Here is a 16,596-nt window from a genome sequence, read left to right as displayed (position 1 = left end):
AGATGGGAGCTAAGCGCCCCGTTCAACGCAGGCGCGGTGGCCAAGTGGTAAGGCGTCGGTCTCGTAAACCGAAGATCACGGGTTCGAACCCCGTCCGTGCCTCGCGAGTTCCAGCTACCTCTCGGCTACCCTGGCGGGGGCGATAGGAAGAATGGGAGGGGCTCATTTTTAGGGCGGTCTGGGAGCGGCTGTGGCACTTTCCACGTGCAGGCAGACACGGAGCTTTCCTCGCTGCACGGGCGGGCCTTCCAGAGAGGAGGGGACTTATTTCTTGTGCAACGCTCCTTCGGGAAGGACGAGGATCCCGGAGCCTTCCGTTCTGCCCACGCGTGTCAGGGGGGGCACCCGATGTCCTCTTCTTGGGGTGCTCCGGCCCCACCGTGCTACCAGACTCGCGGCAGCCCTCGCCTCCTTCTCCAGGGGAAAGCATCCCACGCTTCCAGACATCGGGAGGTCGGTGGACATCCCACGCGGGAAAGTGGACGGGCGGCCGCCTGTATACACCCCCCGTCTGCGCCCCTACGCGGCGGAGGAACATGCCTTCCTTTCCAAGCAGCTGGTCCTCAAGGGGCTGTCTGCCCCGCGGGCGAGGAGCGCCGTCCGAGCTCGGCGGCGGAGTAGCGTTAAGCGCCGCCGTGCGCCCGGACAGGTGTCCCGACAGGGTCTGCTGCCGCGCGCGTCGGAGGTTGCTCTTGTGGCCGGGAATTGCGCGGGCGGGCGAGGGTCCCTCTGGCCGCTCCCGCTGGGCGGAGGGGGAGGAAAGTCCGGGGCGGGCACGGAGGGCCCTGGCGCTGCTGGGACGAGGGGGGGGGGCTCTTCAGCGAGGTTTCGCAGCCCTGGGGCGGCTCCGTCCCCTCCCAGGCTGGAAATTCTGGGAGTTGCCCACCCGCCTTCAGCGCTGCTGCTCTGGACGTTTCACTGAGTTCGTTTAATGTCGTTGCTTTGCTTGAGCTCTTGAAGCGCCGTTTCCGTCCCTTGTTTCCCTGGTAGAGAAAGGGAGAAAAGGCCGAGAGATTGCGCCTTTCCCTGCAGAGTTCCCAGGTCTGGAGGGAGAGCGGCCCCAGGCGGGAGGAGCTGGTGGGGTCCCAGCTGGGAAGAACCGGGACTGACACCCCGCCCGGCTGGGGTTCCCAGAAAGGACGCGCCTTGGGTGGGAGCGAAGTGGGGCCAACCGGCTCTTCTCGGGGAAGTGGCTTGCCTGCGGGCGGGGGACGATTTTGTCTCTGGTGGATCTGGGAATATTGTAGGAGGAATTCCCTGTGGGAGGCTGTGAACCCAGAGTCGGGGTTTTGGGGGCGAGATGAGCTTGCTTGGTACCCAACTGGCCCACAAAGTCCCGCTTCTGGGTTCACCTTCTGCAAAGGAACCCCAAGTTTCTACTCTCTGGTGCTGATGGAAGAGTGAGCTCCTTTGCTCCTGCACAGAACAAGTGGCGGGGGGGGGGAGCTTCACTGTTTCCCATGGCCATTACCACCTGGAGGGGGACGTGGACCTTAGAGGGGTCATTTGAGAAAATGGGGGGGGGAGCTGGGTGTGTGGGAGGAAGGGGCAGCCTAGCCCCTATGCAGATGGAGGGGGACTCCACGTGCTCAAGGTCCCAATCAAAGTGGAGACTGTCCTATGGAAATCAGAGGGGGGGGGGTGATCGCAAGACCAGTAAACTGGGCTTTGTGAGTAGCAGCAGGAACAGGGGGACTGAGCCCCCATGTGGGGAGGAGAGAAGCTGATGGGGATCCGGCTTCTCCTCAGTCCTTGTTTGAATGAGCATTAGAAGGAGTGAGGTGTGTCTGCATGTCATGGGGGGCTGGAGGTCATGGGTGCATGGTGTGCATATCGCTGACCCCTTAGGTGGAACTACTGGAAAGTCAGCTGAGAGGGAGGAGCAGGTGGGAGCCCCCAGATAACCCTTTCGCCAGTTGCTCTTTGTGCAGGGAAAATGAGGGACTTTTGGGGGCAGCTGTGTTTTCCATGCTACCATAATGCCCCTAAAAATCCTTATTGCTCTTGCCATATCTCAAAGCTGGGGTCAAGAAATGTGTGGATGACATTGCCTTTTTTTCACTTGGGGGGCACTGCTGGGATGGTAAATGGCAAGCGTGTGACCCCTGGTTGTTTGAATTGGAAATCCTGGGAGTATCTGTCTGGGATCCTGATACTTTGGGGGTTGGAGCGGGGAACCCAGAAGACAGAAGCAGAGAAAGGCATTCCTTTTCCAGGTCTCCCAGGCATCGGAGGCATTTCCTGAAACTTCTCCTGCGGGATAAGAATCACACTTCCTCACAGCTGCAAAGGGGCTGCTTCTCACTCTACACTCCAGCAACTGGGAATGTCAGAAACATTCAGGGCTGAAGGAGACATTCACCAGAGCATGTGGCCTGCAGTTCAGTCTGCCCAGAGGGAAGTCAACCCATCTGCCAGGACGCAGAAGGGAGCCTACCTAGGCTGGAACCCTCTCCTTCCCAAGGTGGTTTTTCTCTCTTCCCCAGCTGGTGCCTCTGTGAAACAGCTGCACTCGCCCTTTGTGGGATGGGCACTGCTCACCTCCATTCAGGGGCAGCTACTGAATCAGGAAAACTTCCTACCCAAGAACCAGGCAGACTTCAGAATTTGCCTTGGACAACTTCCTGACTCTTCCCCCCCCCTCCCTCCCAGAATTCATTGCTAAATGGGGCTGCCAAAAAGCAAATATTTCCATCATTTGTCAGAGGCGTGAAGGTTGAGGGCTGGGCATCAATTGGCAGGGCCTATCAATTTCTGCAAAACTTCAGTTTTAGACTAATCACTTTGTACGCTCCTTGCACCCCTAAGGCCACACTGGCAATCTGGGACTCTGCAAGAGTTAAGTCCACAATTAACACCAATTTCATTAACATTCCCACACAGCTTAAATAGGCTGAAAAGGAAACCTCTCAAGAGATTCCTGGAAAAAGCAGCTTGAGAACAACTTCACAGCAGAAGGAACTGGCCCCTTGACCCATGGTGGTATAGGGCAGAGAAGCGACCCTGCCCAGGTTTCCTTCCTGTTGGACATTGCTCTGGACAGTGATGCACAGCAATGCCCACAGCTTTCCGGTGGCTGCCAGAAGAGAGGTGAGGAGCAGGTTTTGCGCCATCAAGGCAGCAAAAAGGAATGGCCTGTTTGCTTGCCGGCTCCCAGTTCTCGTTCTGCCAGCAGCAAGAGAAAGTGGGAACTTGAGGGAGGAACTGCAGAGACAGTTTCTCGTGGGGATACTACCCTTCCCAAAGGAGAATGGCCTCCTGTGGCTGTGCCAGCTGCTACGGCACCAACAACAACTGCATTTCCTCCACCAGGAGCCAGAGTGGCTGGCTTTTTCTGCAGAGGGATGCCTGGCCCTCCCTTTAATGATCGGCCTTCCACAGGAGGAGTGCCGTCAGTGGAGTGGCCTTTGCTGCAGTGGGGCTAGGTGCTTATCAGGCAAACAGAAGCCCAGAAGCCACTCCAGGTGGATTCTATGACCACAGGAGAAAGGGCCCAGCCTTAGAAACGTTAAGCACAGATTCCTAAGAAAAAGATTCTTTAATTTTTCACTTTATGGAAATAACATTTTTCATTCCACGATACAAAAATGTTAAATATCAAACCAAGTTTATGAAATCTACCAAAGCGGATTGATTTTTCAGACTAACAAAAGCTGGTGACGCTGCTGATTTATCTTTGACTTTTTAAGTATAGCATGCAAGTCATGAATCAAGGGAAAAGGTGCCCGAGAAGCTTCCCTCCCTTCCAGGTATAGGAGGCCAGTTCTCAAACTCAGTGTGGAGACTGAGACCTGCTTTCTTTCCCAAAGCGAAAGGACAGTTTCCCTTTAATTTGGGGGTGGGTGGCAGGGGAATAGGATGCACTTTTACTACTGCAGAAAATGGCAGGGAAGAAGTGGTTGAAAGCACCAGGCGCCCCACTGGTCGTTGATGTGCCTGAATGTCTGAAGAGGAGAGGATTTGCGAATCGAGGGGGACCAGCATAGCAAGCTGCACACAGACTCTGTGAAGTTTCTCAGCCACGTGACATGAATGGATGGATGGTCCAGCCCCGGAGGTTTGGCATTTTGATCTAACACAAGTGACGGCAAAAGGCTTTCACATAATCAAGGAAATGGACACGTACATACATGCACACACATAAAAACAGTGACCGTGATTGTTCAGTAGACATTAAAAAATAAAACAGATTTCTAAGAAGTGTCCTGCCTCTTATTTGTGCATCAGCCTCCTTTCTTCATTCAGCGTGGCTTGGGAGGACCATGCCGCCGGTTCCTTGGAATGGAAGCCCATTTTGACTGGTGCTCCTGGCAGCTACCACGTGTCCGGCACATCGAAGAGCCTGGTGGGGGTGGGCTTGAGCGCCCCTACAAGAAGCACAACACAACCACACAACTGAACGAACACAAAACCCAACCGACTCAGGCCAAAGTCCCCGTGCATGCTGGCTGGGATGAATCCCAGGCCAGCAACCATTTTGCCCGTTTTCTCAGCCCCTTTGAGCACAGTGGCCATTTCTGATTGCGAGGGAGTCAGGAGGAGGAGCGCAGACCGATCTGGGCTTGGAGCCCTCTGGGGTCTCTAAAAGGAGAGAACGGGGGGTTTCCCCCTTTCCACCCAGAAGGCAGCAAGGCAACTCTTCCTGTCCCGAACTTTGGAAGAAGAACCTCCAGGGGGGCCACGGGAGGTTTTCATGGCAGCTTCTCAAATTTCAGGCAATAAGCGTTGCACAGCCTGCATCTGGGCAGCAAAGTCCATGGCTGGCATTGCAGCTGACTAGAGGAGGATTTCTGTTGTGCCTTCCCTGCTGGAGGCACCGCCTCCACTCCTCTGAGAGGGCACAGCTCCCTTGGGAATTCAGCCCTTGTGCCACCCCCAAGGAGACTCATCCTCCTGGGCTGATCAGTTAGAGGGTTGCTGAGACTGTCCGGGTGGGAGGATGGGGTTGAATCTGAGCGGCCTCAGCAGCCCCGTTTGGTGCGCTTTGAGTATCCCAACGCCGGGCAAAATAAAAATGACAACTGGGATGCAACAATCTCCTCTGCCATGTTTTTATCATTCAAAGTTCTCAGATTATGTGGCAAATCACAAACTGCTGTACCCAGTGGTTTTCCCTCACTCCAGGCCTGCCAGTCGGCAAACAGGCCAAGGCTGCCCACAGCTGTCAGATCAAGCACCCGGTGGAAACCACCTACCATCCAACGTTTGCTCCCTTTTACCCTTCTTGAGCTTCTTGGCTTGCTTCTTTTCTTCGGGGGGCTCCTGGAAGGGGTCATGGTGGGCCAGGTCCACCTCTTGCACTGTGGCCTCCTCCAGGTCATCTGTGGTGCTCTCCTCTTGGATGGGGCTCATGCTTCTCTTCCCCACGGAGCTGAGGGTTGAAATACTGGGGTAATGGGAGAAGCCCGAAAGGGAGACATTTTAGTCGTCCAAAGGTCTGTGGGAACGTTCCTATAAGTGTTCCCAGGGAGCATCCTGAAGGAAGGAGGGATACAATTCTGCTCTGCACTGCTGTCTTTCCTAAGAGCACCTACAGCTGTTCTCAGGACCAACCTGTTGTCCTGATTACTAGCCGGCTGAATCCTGGTTTGCGTCACATTAACAGCTACCCAAACTGGCTCTTCTTCAAGCTTGACTGGCCATCTGCACTGGCCCCCATCGTACAAGCAGATGTTTGTGTCCCCTTGGAAGCGACAGGTCTGCCCAGGGTAAAAACTCACAGGAGGCAACTGGGCTTCGTGGTTTCCCAGCCGGGGCTAACTGTCTTCTGCTGAACCGGCTGGGCTGGTTTCTGGCCATGGGAGTTACCAAACTGAGTCATTCTCTTGCCCACGAAACCCGCCTGGTGCCAAACAGGCCCAGTGCCCCAACGTGCCTCACCTGCAAATACTGTAATAACGGCTCTGGAGTGCGAAGGGGCTGGCCTGCGTCTTTAACCGTTTCACTTCCATCTCCTTCCAACTGTCTTCTGCCCATTTTCTCTTCGCCTGCCTCCTCTCCTCCTGCTTCTTTTCAATATATTCTGCGTAAGTCTGGATGCGGTAACTTTCAGCATACTTGCTGGTATTAACGGCTGTGGAAACAGATCAATACAAAATCACTCAGAAGGCAATCCTCTCCAGGACGGCCTCCAATCTGCCCAGGCTAAGAAGGTGGGGAGGGAGCAGAGGAGCCCTTTTTTCAGGGGGGGGGCTTCAGGCTATATTCAGAACATAACCACAATGCCGGTGAAGGAAGCCACTATCCTGTTCCTAGGAAAAACACCAGAAAGCTCAAGGTAGGCTTCTGGTAGAAATTGTTGGGGGGGGGGGAAGCTGTACCCATGTCAGAGACACCTCTAGTTTTTTTTTTAAAAAAAATTGTCCCCAGCCTTCAAGATAGAGAGGTAGATTCAAGAAAGTAAGTCGGCCAGATGTGAGCATGGCCCTCCCGAAGGGTCTCTTTCCCCACCCTGTTGCTTTAAGAGTGAGCGTGGCTTGTTAGAAAATAGCACAGTATGCAAAGTTCATCAAATCATCCATTTTTCTTTCCTGTTCTGTGCCAGAATTCTTCACATCACGCAGAAGCAGAAAGCGGCTCCACAGGCCCTCGGCTGTTGCTCAAGAGTCAGGCGTTGCAACCTTCAGCCCTGGCCTGCCTGAAAAACAGCTTCTGTCCCTTGACCCCAACTCTGCCAGGGAGTCGCCTGGAAGCGTCTGTCAGGCTGTGGCCGATGGTTTCATTTCTCTGTGGCTTCTGTTTTCTCTCAAGATCAAAAGGCAGAGCAGCCTCTCCTTTTCCTGCTCACCTGAGAAGAGCCCAACCAGGTGGATGGCTGGTCTGAAGCACCTCAGCTCCGCTCACTTGCTCCACACTCCAGGAAGAGTTGCAGCTCACCTTGGATGACAAGCCCCCCTCCCTCCCGGCTTTCTCCCTTTGCTCTTGGCAAAGAAAACCCGGCTCATGACTGCCCTGCCAGGGTGTCCTTTGGGCAAAGAAGCTTCTGGGGACAGGCAAAATCTTGAAGCAAAACTTTATATTTCACTGGTTAGAAGAGGTGAGGCTTTGGCAAAATAAACCATCACATAAAGGATTTTTTTAACGTGACGTTGCAGAATGAGGAAAAGGGAAGTGCCAGTGCCCCAGAGAGAGAGAGGAACCCCACAGTCTGCCAAGGGCTGTGCCTGTTGCAGCAATCGATCCAAGTCTTGATCCAAGATGAACAGCATTTTTTGGTCCGAGACAGCCCTGCCACACAACTCTCCATTCCAGGCTGGACCTTTCAGGTCCTCCCACAGAAGGCAGTTGGATGGACTCATGGACAGAAGCTGCGCAGGGCATTCCTGCCCGGTCATGCCCAGGGAGCGCACCTGAGCTTCCCAACGCTGCGGGATGCCTCCTGCTCCAGAAGCTCAGCAATCCTGCTGCTGATCTGGCAGGATTGAGCACAAGAGTTTGGCCTGCAAAGGGCTGAAGGGGGCTGCATTCCTTGGTCCCTCTTTTCCATGCCTTTCCTTTCCTGGCATTTGGCTGCTCCCACCCAGCAGATCACCAGAAAGAGAAAAATTAACGAAGTCCATGGTTCCACAAGACAAATAGTGGAGGAAGGACTAAAGATATAGGGAACTTCTTTAAACATTAAAACTATTAGCAGATGTTTTGTAAAAATAGCCAGTTGTGAACCCTACTTTTCAAGGTTTTATGGTACTCACCAATCTGTACTTGTTCAGGCTGACTCAAGGACACAAATGCTGATGTATCGTCAATCCAACACACGTGAATGTTTCCTAAAATTGGAAGGGGAATGTAAACTCTGTTCTGATCAGATCTGTTCAAGCACAGTGAAAACGAATCATGGTGGACAGGGGCAGCTCTCACCCTGAAGGAAAAGGCTGATGCCCCTGAATCAGGGAAGGCCGGAGGGAGGAGCGACACCTCCCAGCACAGGGATGCATCAAGGGAGGGGTGGGGGCTTTGCTGAGTTGTCCTGCCCAAAAGGGCTCCAGAAACCCCAACCCCACCTACTCTCCAGCCACCAATGCCAGGACCCTTTGCTTTTAGCCTTCCATTTTGGCCCCTGTGCCAAATTCAACTGCTCTTTTATACAAATTTGTCACTGGAACAGCAGGTCTACTTACCGAAAGCACTAAACAGCTGGTAAAGATCACTTGTTTTCCACTCTTTGGGAAAGGTAACATAAAGGACGTGATCACGTTTTGGCTGTACTACAAAACCAGAAGAAACTGATATGAACTCCGGAAGTGACACATATTTTTGGTAAGCTCTGTTGCATGCAGCCCTGGTGCGCCCAGGAGCCAAAGGCAAGTAGCTAAGATCAAGGTGAGATTTTCCCCACTGGGCTAACCATACAGAAACATCACTCTGGGGAAGGCAGATTTAAATCCAGAGACAGTCTTGAACAAGCTCACGCACATTTTACCCAACCATGCCTTGCCAACCTTCAGTCAATTCCTCATTTTCCTGCAACTTAGTCCCCCCCAAAGGGGGAAATGCTTCTTCTAGGCTGCTGCAAAATGAAAAAGATGTGAACCATCCCACTATTTTGATGTGTCTTAAAGATGGGGGGGGGAACACTCACAATCTGGTCCTTCCAAATTAAGATATGGAATGTCCATCACCCTCATCAGAAATAATCTGAAGCAAAAGTAAGAGAGTCACTTGGATATTATACTGGGCTCTTATAAACAAAACAAAAAGATTTCTTCGTCTCTGCTTACCTAGCTCCATGAAAAGCTAGCAAAAGAGCACCTCTAAACTACATGGCAAGGTGAAGGTGCTGCTAGCCTCCCAAAAGCTGGGCTCTAGTGGTCTCAGCTTAGGGTAGCAGCTTGCACTAAACAACGGGGCAAGAAAATCTCTCTAGCAAACAACTAGCAAATAGTGGGACGGTTTTCAAAGACGGTTGTTACTTACTTGTTGAAAAAAGGCTCTATCAGTTTCGAACTGGCAGAAACATGATTTGCAGGAGGGCTGAGAAATGAACCTGATGAGCAAAGGATATGACAAAAAATCATCATGATGAGCCAAGCAGAAAGGGAGAAAGAGGCTGCCGCGCACTGGGAGGACGTCAGAGTACCTAAGAAGTTTGCCATGGAGATGAAGCAGAGGCCCGTGATGTAGGCATCATAACCAGCTTCGTGAAGCTGCTCTGAAGCCGTATTGTAGCTGGGAAACCCCTTGGCACTTTCTGAGGAAGGAAAGGATGCTTTTACTCAAAGTCACCTGGATGGGAAGAGGAACACTTTAGTCCAGACAGGGGTGCAGAAACTGCTTGAGGTGCCCAGTTTCCTCCCAGAGACTGTTTTGCTGACCCCCACCCCACCCCAGCAGACCCAAGAATGTCTCCATTTTGACATGTTCTATTCTTAATAAACATGAACAATTTCACATGGAAAGCTCTGTTGCCTCTGATGAAAAAGTAGCCTTTTTCATCCAGCTACTAGTTCAATAGTGCCACTAGTTTTGTGTGTTTCTGAAGCCCCGGTCTAAATTCCCCAACAAAATTGTATAGAAATGCTAGCTAGAGAGAATCTCCACCAAAGCAAAAGCACACCTTTACAGGCTCATTTGCCACATCTACTAAAAGCCAGATTTCAACTTGCCAACTCTAGGAGGACTGAAGGGTGTCTCCTTCAAACGCTTTTCCAACTCTGCCAGGGAAGTGTTCTTAATAATTTCCTGAGAAGAGAAGAGAAGAGAAGAGAAGAGAAGAGAAGAGAGCACAAAGCATCTCTGATTGCAAGCTGATGTCTGCAGACAGGTATGAATGCTGTACAAGTCCTCTCTCTCTCTCTCTCTCTCTCTCTCTCTCTCTCTCTCTCTCTCTCTCCCTCTCCCTCATTCCCTCCCCCCCTCTCTCTTCCTGTCTCTTTCTCACATACACACACACACGATACATGCACACTTCCCAAAACCTTGGCCTCCTTGGAAAGACCACAGTGGTTGCAAAGTCTTTTAGAAATCAAAACAGAGTTTGAGAGTTTTAAAACCAACACCATCTCAGAAGTTTTAAATTGTGCCACAGTCCACTAATGCAGTTTGGGCCATGATTATCAGTACCAACTGATAGCAAGAAAACAAGAAGAAGATGAAATCCCTTCTAATGTTTTCACCAATTAACCAAAATATACATCCACTGGTGAGCCCTACGTAAAATGCTTCCAAGGCAAGCTCACCGGTATTATTCTTGCCTTCACTCTAATGAGCAAAGACAACTAAAGGTCCCTAGCGGCCAGAAGCCCCTGCTCCCACCGAGCAACAGGTGGAACTGACGATGTCAGGGGCACCAAGAGCTCCTGCTAAAGGCAGGAACTGACACTAAGGGCTTCTTCCGGGGCACTCGTCCCCCCCTCGCCCTCCCTTCCTCCAAACAGCCAGGCATTTAGGCAAAGGCTAGCTTTTGTTTGTGCAGTTAGCAGTTTTGCCTTCTGGCAAGCATCGATATCTCCCTCTTGAGGACAGCATTCTGTGACCTGGAAAAGGCGGTTCACTGGATGCATAAATGGCATGTTATCTTTGTTGCAAAACAGTCTTATTTTATCTGTCTGTTTCACTTCATTAACTTTGCAAATTACAATACTATTTTAACAGATGCTATCCAAAAAATGCAAATGTCCTACCTTGAATGGCTGAGTGCTTGCCATCAATTTAGTGTCCAATAGCCTGTAAAACAGATTTTAGAGTTATAAATTCTGGAAAACATATAAGGGGTGGCAGGCCTGAAATAAGATGGCTACACGGAAGAATCAGCAGACAATTCCTAAGTTTGAATGTTCCACAAGAGGAAGATTGTGGCGGAGGCGCAGTGGTTAGAATGCAGCACTGCAGGCTACTTCTGCTGACTGCCGGCTGCCAGCAATTCAATTCTCACCGGCTCAAGGTTGTCTCAGCCTTCCAAGGTTGGTAAAATGAGACCCAGATTGTTGGGGGCAAATAGGCTGACTCTGTAAACCGCTTAGAGAGGGCTGTCAAGCACTGCGAAGCTGTATATAAGTCTAAGCGCTATTGCTACCGGTGTTACAGCAATACTTTAACTGAGATCCCAGCTGCTTGTGGGCATCCACAGCTTTTAGCCTTGATGGGTAGCAGGACTGCCTCTGAAGGCCCTCTGCCAGAGGACTGAGAAGGGGCTTCCTGGGATGGTTGGGGGCCCCCTTAGAGAACAGACTGCTGAACTGAGCTGGCTTATGTTCTTACACAGAAGCAAACGGAAGCACACACCTTGGGAAGACGCAAGTTGCTAGTTCTTTGAACTCACTGAAGTCCTGAAATTTAAAAGGAACCAGATTGTTGAGACCAAAAGAGATAGTGTAAACTGCATCAAAAGCAAAGCTTACAATGCCAAAGAAAAGGCTGGACGTTACACTTAAGATGCCATCAAAAACACGGTTGTTTTTTTTTAATGCTACAGGTGGTTGTCAGCTTAACAGAACTAATGAGAGAAGTTTTGGAAGTTAAAAAATCTAGCAAGCTTCCAGGAAAAAGGCAGAGGGAATGTCACAGAGGGAAGCAGTCTCCCTTTGACTATCAACTACTGGGGGGAACATATTGGGAGCTGCTGGCATCCTGGACCAATCTAGTCGGTCCCTTTGGGAGGCAGAGCGTCAGTCTCACAAGACCCAGGATGGGTGCTGGTCCCCACCTTCCATCCAGGACCACCAGTCCATGTGTGCCCCAGGCAGGTGAGCCTCTGCTGAATGGAGGGGGAAGAAGTGACCTTCCTGCAAAGGGCATTTTGAGGAAAAGCAGATTTCAGCGCAAGGAAGAAACCACCAACCTCGGGGAGAAAGCAGTAGAACTGGTGGATGGTGTGCATGACATCCAGCAACATGTTATGTCCGACCACGAGCTTGCCCTGTGGAGAAGCAACCCAGTCAAATGCTCAGGCAGAGGCACAGCATGTTCTCCACCCCACCACAGTACCCTGACTTTGGGTACGTTTTTGGCTAACTTCAGCTGCTGATGGCATGCATACTTTTCCTAATGATTTCAGGCACTTTACAAAAAAGAAAAGCCTTAAAAGTGATTTAAAGAAAACAAGTAACAGAAAAAAAACCACAGAATTAAAAAATACTTTGGATGATCCATTAAACCACGCAGGTGGCTACCTAAATAAACGGTCCATGGCACAAACCAAGCACTGCCAGAGAGCTGCCTTGGATGGCCACTCCGTGCCTGGGGCACAGTTCCCCATAACCCGCTTGGAGATGGGCATTGACAGGGCTTGAAGAAAAGGGTTCATTCCCATAGGTGGGGCAGTTGCCCTTGTGGCTCTTTTAATCCCAGCCCCCCTTGCCCCTTTCCAAGGCCCTGCCTTATGTCCCACCTCAAGGCCTGGGACCTTTTCTATTACAGAGACATTTGGCTTCATTTTACACATACACACACCAGAAAGCAACAAACGTACAGAATTTGCAAGGGCATGAATGACTCGGGAAAACCCCACCGCATCCTTCAGCTCTTCCTGCAAGTGAAAAGACCAGGGTGAGTCTCTTGCCTGGTTCAGCCCAGGATTCCTGCGAATCAGCCTCTCCTACTGGAGCTGAGACACTGTCCGCAGCCCAGCAAGCCCATCCCTGTCCTGACAGAGGCATTGGGGGCACCTGCCTGCTCTCTTGCTTGCTTCTCCTGCTCTCTTCTCTTGCGCTCCTCTTCGTCCACTTTGCTGATGATCATGTATCGCTCCTTCTAAGAGCCACAAAGGTTAATGCAGGCACAAGCAAGCAAGGGCACAATGACCGAGCACTCTTACACAACGCTACACGTCAATTCCCTGGGTGGGGGAGGAGCGAGAATCAATCTGACGTTCTCACATGGTTTTCCCAGTCTAACTCGACGTCCTGCCTGAGAATCCTACAAGTCCCCACCCCAGCATATCTGGAGGGCAGCAGGCCAGGCAGAGCTACTTTAAAATACTGTGTCTCAGCTTCAAGATTCAGAAGCGGCAGGCGAATACATGAGCCATCCCCCTGGAGGTCTCTCTTTTGTAAGGGCTTTGCCCCGGATCACACTAGCAAAGGAGCAGCTGCCACCTGCCCACTGAAACTCTCCTACAGATGCCTGGAGAATCCCACAGTCCTACCAAGGTATGAAATGGAAAATGCAGAACTAGTCACCTTTTCTGTTTCCACAGTTTCAACATGGATGCCTTTTGGATATCTATGGTGAAATTGAAAAAAAAAAGGATTAATAATAATCCTCAAGTTTGCAGAAAAGAAAATAATCAAGAAAACGTTCGGCAATAACATCAGAAACAGAAATATCAGTGTAAACTCCATGCTTGGTGAATAAAGAAAAAAATGCCTGAAGGGAAAACAGACTTGGCCGCCTGGCTCTTTGGCTCTGACAAGGAGCTCTGCATCAACACCCACCCAGGAGATTTGACACTCTCCCCCCAAGGATATAGCATGCCCGGGTGTGGCTCCCCAGATGCGGAGAATCTCCTTGTAGCAACCGGTCCCAGGGGCACCACTCACTTCCAGCTCAGCGTCTGATAGATTAGCTTCCTCTGAAACCTACAGAGAGGAAGAGAAAGATATTAAGGTTGCTATTTCCCCTCCTCTTCGCTGCCCAACCAGCCTCATCTACTCAAAACTCTGCCCAAGACCCAGAGGAACGAACCCGGTGCACGGTTCCAGCTGCACGGTGGTGTTTTCTTCATTCTGCAGGAGATCTTCTATCCTTTCTCTGAAAAGAGGGGGAGAAGCAGAAGGCATCTTCTTTCTGGCTGGCCTCCTCCCACAATGGGGAAGGTAGAACCATCATCCCCCTGCTAGTCCGTGATGGCTCATGTTCCCAAAATGGGAGAACTGACAAGTTTTACTATTACCTGGATCCTCACTGTGCACATTATCACAAATTACCCACTCACCCCATTTACTTTGAATTTCTGAAAGTACTGATTTAAAATCAGTACTTTCACAAATTCAAAGTAAATGGGGTGAGTGGGTAAAACAAGGAACCAACATAACCAAATCCCCACAAATGTAGGATCAGCAAAAACAAAGAATCAAGGGATACTTAAGCAGGCAAATGCAGATGGCTAGGCTTCATAACAATCTCCTCCTGAAGAGCCTTGTGGGCACTACATGTGTGAAGGCCCTGTCCCCAGTTAAAACCCCCACACCCTGATCATGCAGGAGCCCAAAGCAGGGCCTTTATGGCTGAAAGTGCTGCAGAGAAATGTACTGAGGTGGTGAGCCTCTATCAGCCTCCCCCCTGCCTGAGATAAACTGCAAATCCATTTCCAGACTGGTAGATGGCAACAAGAGGATCCTCTTCTTGGCAAAACTTTGTCCAGCCCAGGAAATAATTGAAAACCTAAATGCAACAATTACCAGTGGTGTTCTGAGACCCTCTCCAAGTAGAGACTGCATATTCACTTACACAACTTTCTCAATGAATTTCTTCTGATCCTCAGGAACAGCCGATGGAGGCTTGGCAGCACCAGGTGACATATAGGCCAAACCCCCAAGCCCATTGGCTTGAGAGCGCTTCTCCTCATATTGCTCCTGTAACTGTCTTTCTTCTTCTTGATTTAAGTAAGGGATACCTTAAAAACAGGGGGAAGGTGGGGATGAGTGGGTGGGAGGGACTCAGATGAAGTTCTCAGTTTTAAAACTCTTCCAATTTAAACAGCTGGGCATCTAGTCATCCTTTCCTATCCTAGTTTCCTCCAGATGCATTGGAATAGAACTTTTAACTCTCTTGGTGGGATAGAATTCTCATTGATGAGAATTAAACTTTAACCACAAACTGCTATAAAATATGACGTTCTTTCTCCATGATCAGATTGCACAATACTGGAAAGAAAAGTTGAAGCTACAGCTATAGAAATACAAAGTTACTTTTAAAATACTTTTAAAAGACTTACCATTTCGAAAAACTTTATTAAAATCAAATCCCTGGTTTGCTAAAAAATCTATACTTGAGCTCTGGAAAAAAAACAGGAAAACAGATTTATGCATAATTCTACAAGTGATTTCAATCTAATGAAATTAATGTCAATTCATGGTAGGTTATATATATTTTATTCATTTGACGAAGCAATACATTTACAATCTCCCAGATACAATTCAAACTGCTCATCTTGGTGCAAGGCACAAGGAAGCTTCCAAGCAATTTACCTTTTCTCTAACATCAGGCTAGAAACCACATCTGTGGGCGACACTGAAGTACTGAGAATGCAAAGGAAAAAATATTTTCCTCTGCAGCCACTTCACCCTTATGAAACTTTGTCTTAAATTGACGATCCTTCTGACTTTAAAAAACATATTTTTAATAACTTATAATCTAGCTTCCTAATGATAAAGAAAACATTATGCAGCTTGCAGCACTGCATTTATGTAAGACTGACTTGGTAGTGGAAGATTTTGCTTTGGATTGGAAGGGGGGGGGAATACATATATACCTGACAGACAAACTTGACATCTGGTGATGTTCTGTTGAAAGGTTTGGGGAAAATATAGAAGTTAAATGATTTCATGATATACCTAAAAGAAAATACGGTTGAAAATCAGTTTACAAGTTATGCATGCTACCACACTTAATTTTAAAAACCAAGATGACATACTTAGATTCTGTGTGATCATATTTAAAAGTGCACAAGCCAAACTGGAACAGCAAGAAATCCATGGAATGCTGGGTGGAAAAAGAAATGAACATGAATTCTAAGCAACCAGTTATTCATTCAGAGAAACTGGAGGATTATTTAAACTCTGGAATGTTTTGCTGAGGGCCAGAGGCAGCTGTTCTAGTTTCCTTCTGATTTTCAGGGCTGGTGAAACTTCTGATGCTTCAACTACTAAAGCCGGACGAAATTGAGCAGCTTCCAGAAAACAGGCGTGGAAGGATTCAGAGCCATCTTACTGGCAGCAGCCGAAGCTCGGGATTTAAGGGGGAAAGCAGCAAGCAACACCTTTTCCGAAGGGGGAAGGGGGGAAGGAGGAGGAGGAGGGAGGGCGACTTGAGTCCAGCTGGCTGGGGGGCGGCAAGGCGCCCAGAGGTTTCACAGCAGCGCCCGTTCCCTCCGGGAGCAACGGAGGGGCTCGAGCGAGGCTCCCCCGGCCCACCGCCCGTTCACCTTCCGCAGCTTCTGGTACCGCTCCTCGGGCGTGTCAAAGCCGTTGGTCAGGGCGCTCACGGACGGCCCGTCGCTGATGCCTGCAAGCGGAGTAAGACCTGAGGCCTCGGCCGGGGCGAGCGGGGCTCATGGCCCGGGGGGGAGACTAGGGGGGTTGGCGGGTCGGCCGCGATACCTGAAAACTCCCCGTCGATGGCCAGGAAATCGGCGTCCTCCACGGCCTGGTAGACGGTGCCCAGCGCGCTCTTGAAATCTGCGGACAGAGCGAGGGTCAGCCGGGGCCCCGCCGCCGCCGCCGCCCTCCCCTCCCCCGCGCCCCGCCCGCCCCCGGAGGCGCCGCCACTCACTGCCCCGGGTGATCTCCATCCCGCCTGGCGCCGGGTCGCACCCCCACCGGCCGCGCCAGCACTTCCGGAAACAAACGCGGCGGCCCGGCGCGCAGACGCGTCACGGGCACGTGGTCGGAGAGCGTCGCAGCCCGCGCATGCGCAGGAGCGCCCGCGCATGCGCAGGAG

General features: G+C 50.6%; 1 protein-coding gene, 1 long non-coding RNA gene and 1 other non-coding gene across 7 annotated transcripts; 2 read left to right on the top strand and 1 right to left on the bottom strand.

Annotated features, from left to right (window-relative positions):
* Positions 1–30: 30 nt before the first annotated feature.
* On the top strand, positions 31–102 carry TRNAT-CGU. Its single transcript has one exon. It is a non-coding gene; the product is annotated as a tRNA-Thr (tRNA).
* Positions 103–173: 71 nt separating this feature from the next.
* Positions 174–4,186, top strand: LOC120315636. Its single transcript, XR_005558734.1, has 2 exons — positions 174–453; positions 2,217–4,186. It is a non-coding gene; the product is annotated as an uncharacterized LOC120315636 (long non-coding RNA).
* On the bottom strand, positions 3,520–16,578 carry PARN (poly(A)-specific ribonuclease). Of its 5 annotated transcripts, none has more exons than XR_005558732.1 (24): positions 16,429–16,578; positions 16,257–16,334; positions 15,572–15,639; positions 15,410–15,491; positions 14,873–14,933; positions 14,386–14,551; positions 13,621–13,686; positions 13,476–13,514; positions 13,116–13,158; positions 12,607–12,687; positions 12,407–12,463; positions 11,777–11,854; positions 11,221–11,264; positions 10,620–10,662; positions 9,603–9,678; positions 9,077–9,187; positions 8,914–8,983; positions 8,579–8,634; positions 8,118–8,204; positions 7,692–7,766; positions 5,881–6,073; positions 5,196–5,386; positions 4,210–4,367; positions 3,520–4,072 (listed from the first exon to the last, which is right to left on the bottom strand). XR_005558732.1 is itself a non-coding variant. In XM_039360293.1 (24 exons), exons 1-24 carry the CDS (start codon positions 16,445–16,447, stop codon positions 4,315–4,317), a joined length of 1,917 nt encoding a protein of 638 aa, XP_039216227.1. In that variant the 5' UTR covers positions 16,448–16,562; the 3' UTR covers positions 3,520–4,314. The 5 variants fall into 5 exon arrangements, 4 of the variants coding, with proteins under 4 accessions (XP_039216227.1, XP_039216224.1, XP_039216225.1 ...); XM_039360293.1 differs by adding an exon at positions 16,082–16,161 and having other exon boundaries at positions 3,520–4,367; positions 16,429–16,562; XM_039360290.1 differs by having other exon boundaries at positions 3,520–4,367.
* Between the last annotated feature and the right edge of the window lie 18 nt (positions 16,579–16,596).

This window comes from Crotalus tigris, unplaced genomic scaffold, assembly GCF_016545835.1.
Source record: "Crotalus tigris isolate CLP2741 ecotype Arizona unplaced genomic scaffold, ASM1654583v1 scf7180000019173.45859301935:6455823, whole genome shotgun sequence".
NCBI classification, from domain to species: Eukaryota; Metazoa; Chordata; class Lepidosauria; order Squamata; family Viperidae; genus Crotalus; species Crotalus tigris.
Note: the sequence above shows the minus strand (reverse complement) of the source record. Positions and strands in the feature narration are given on the sequence as shown.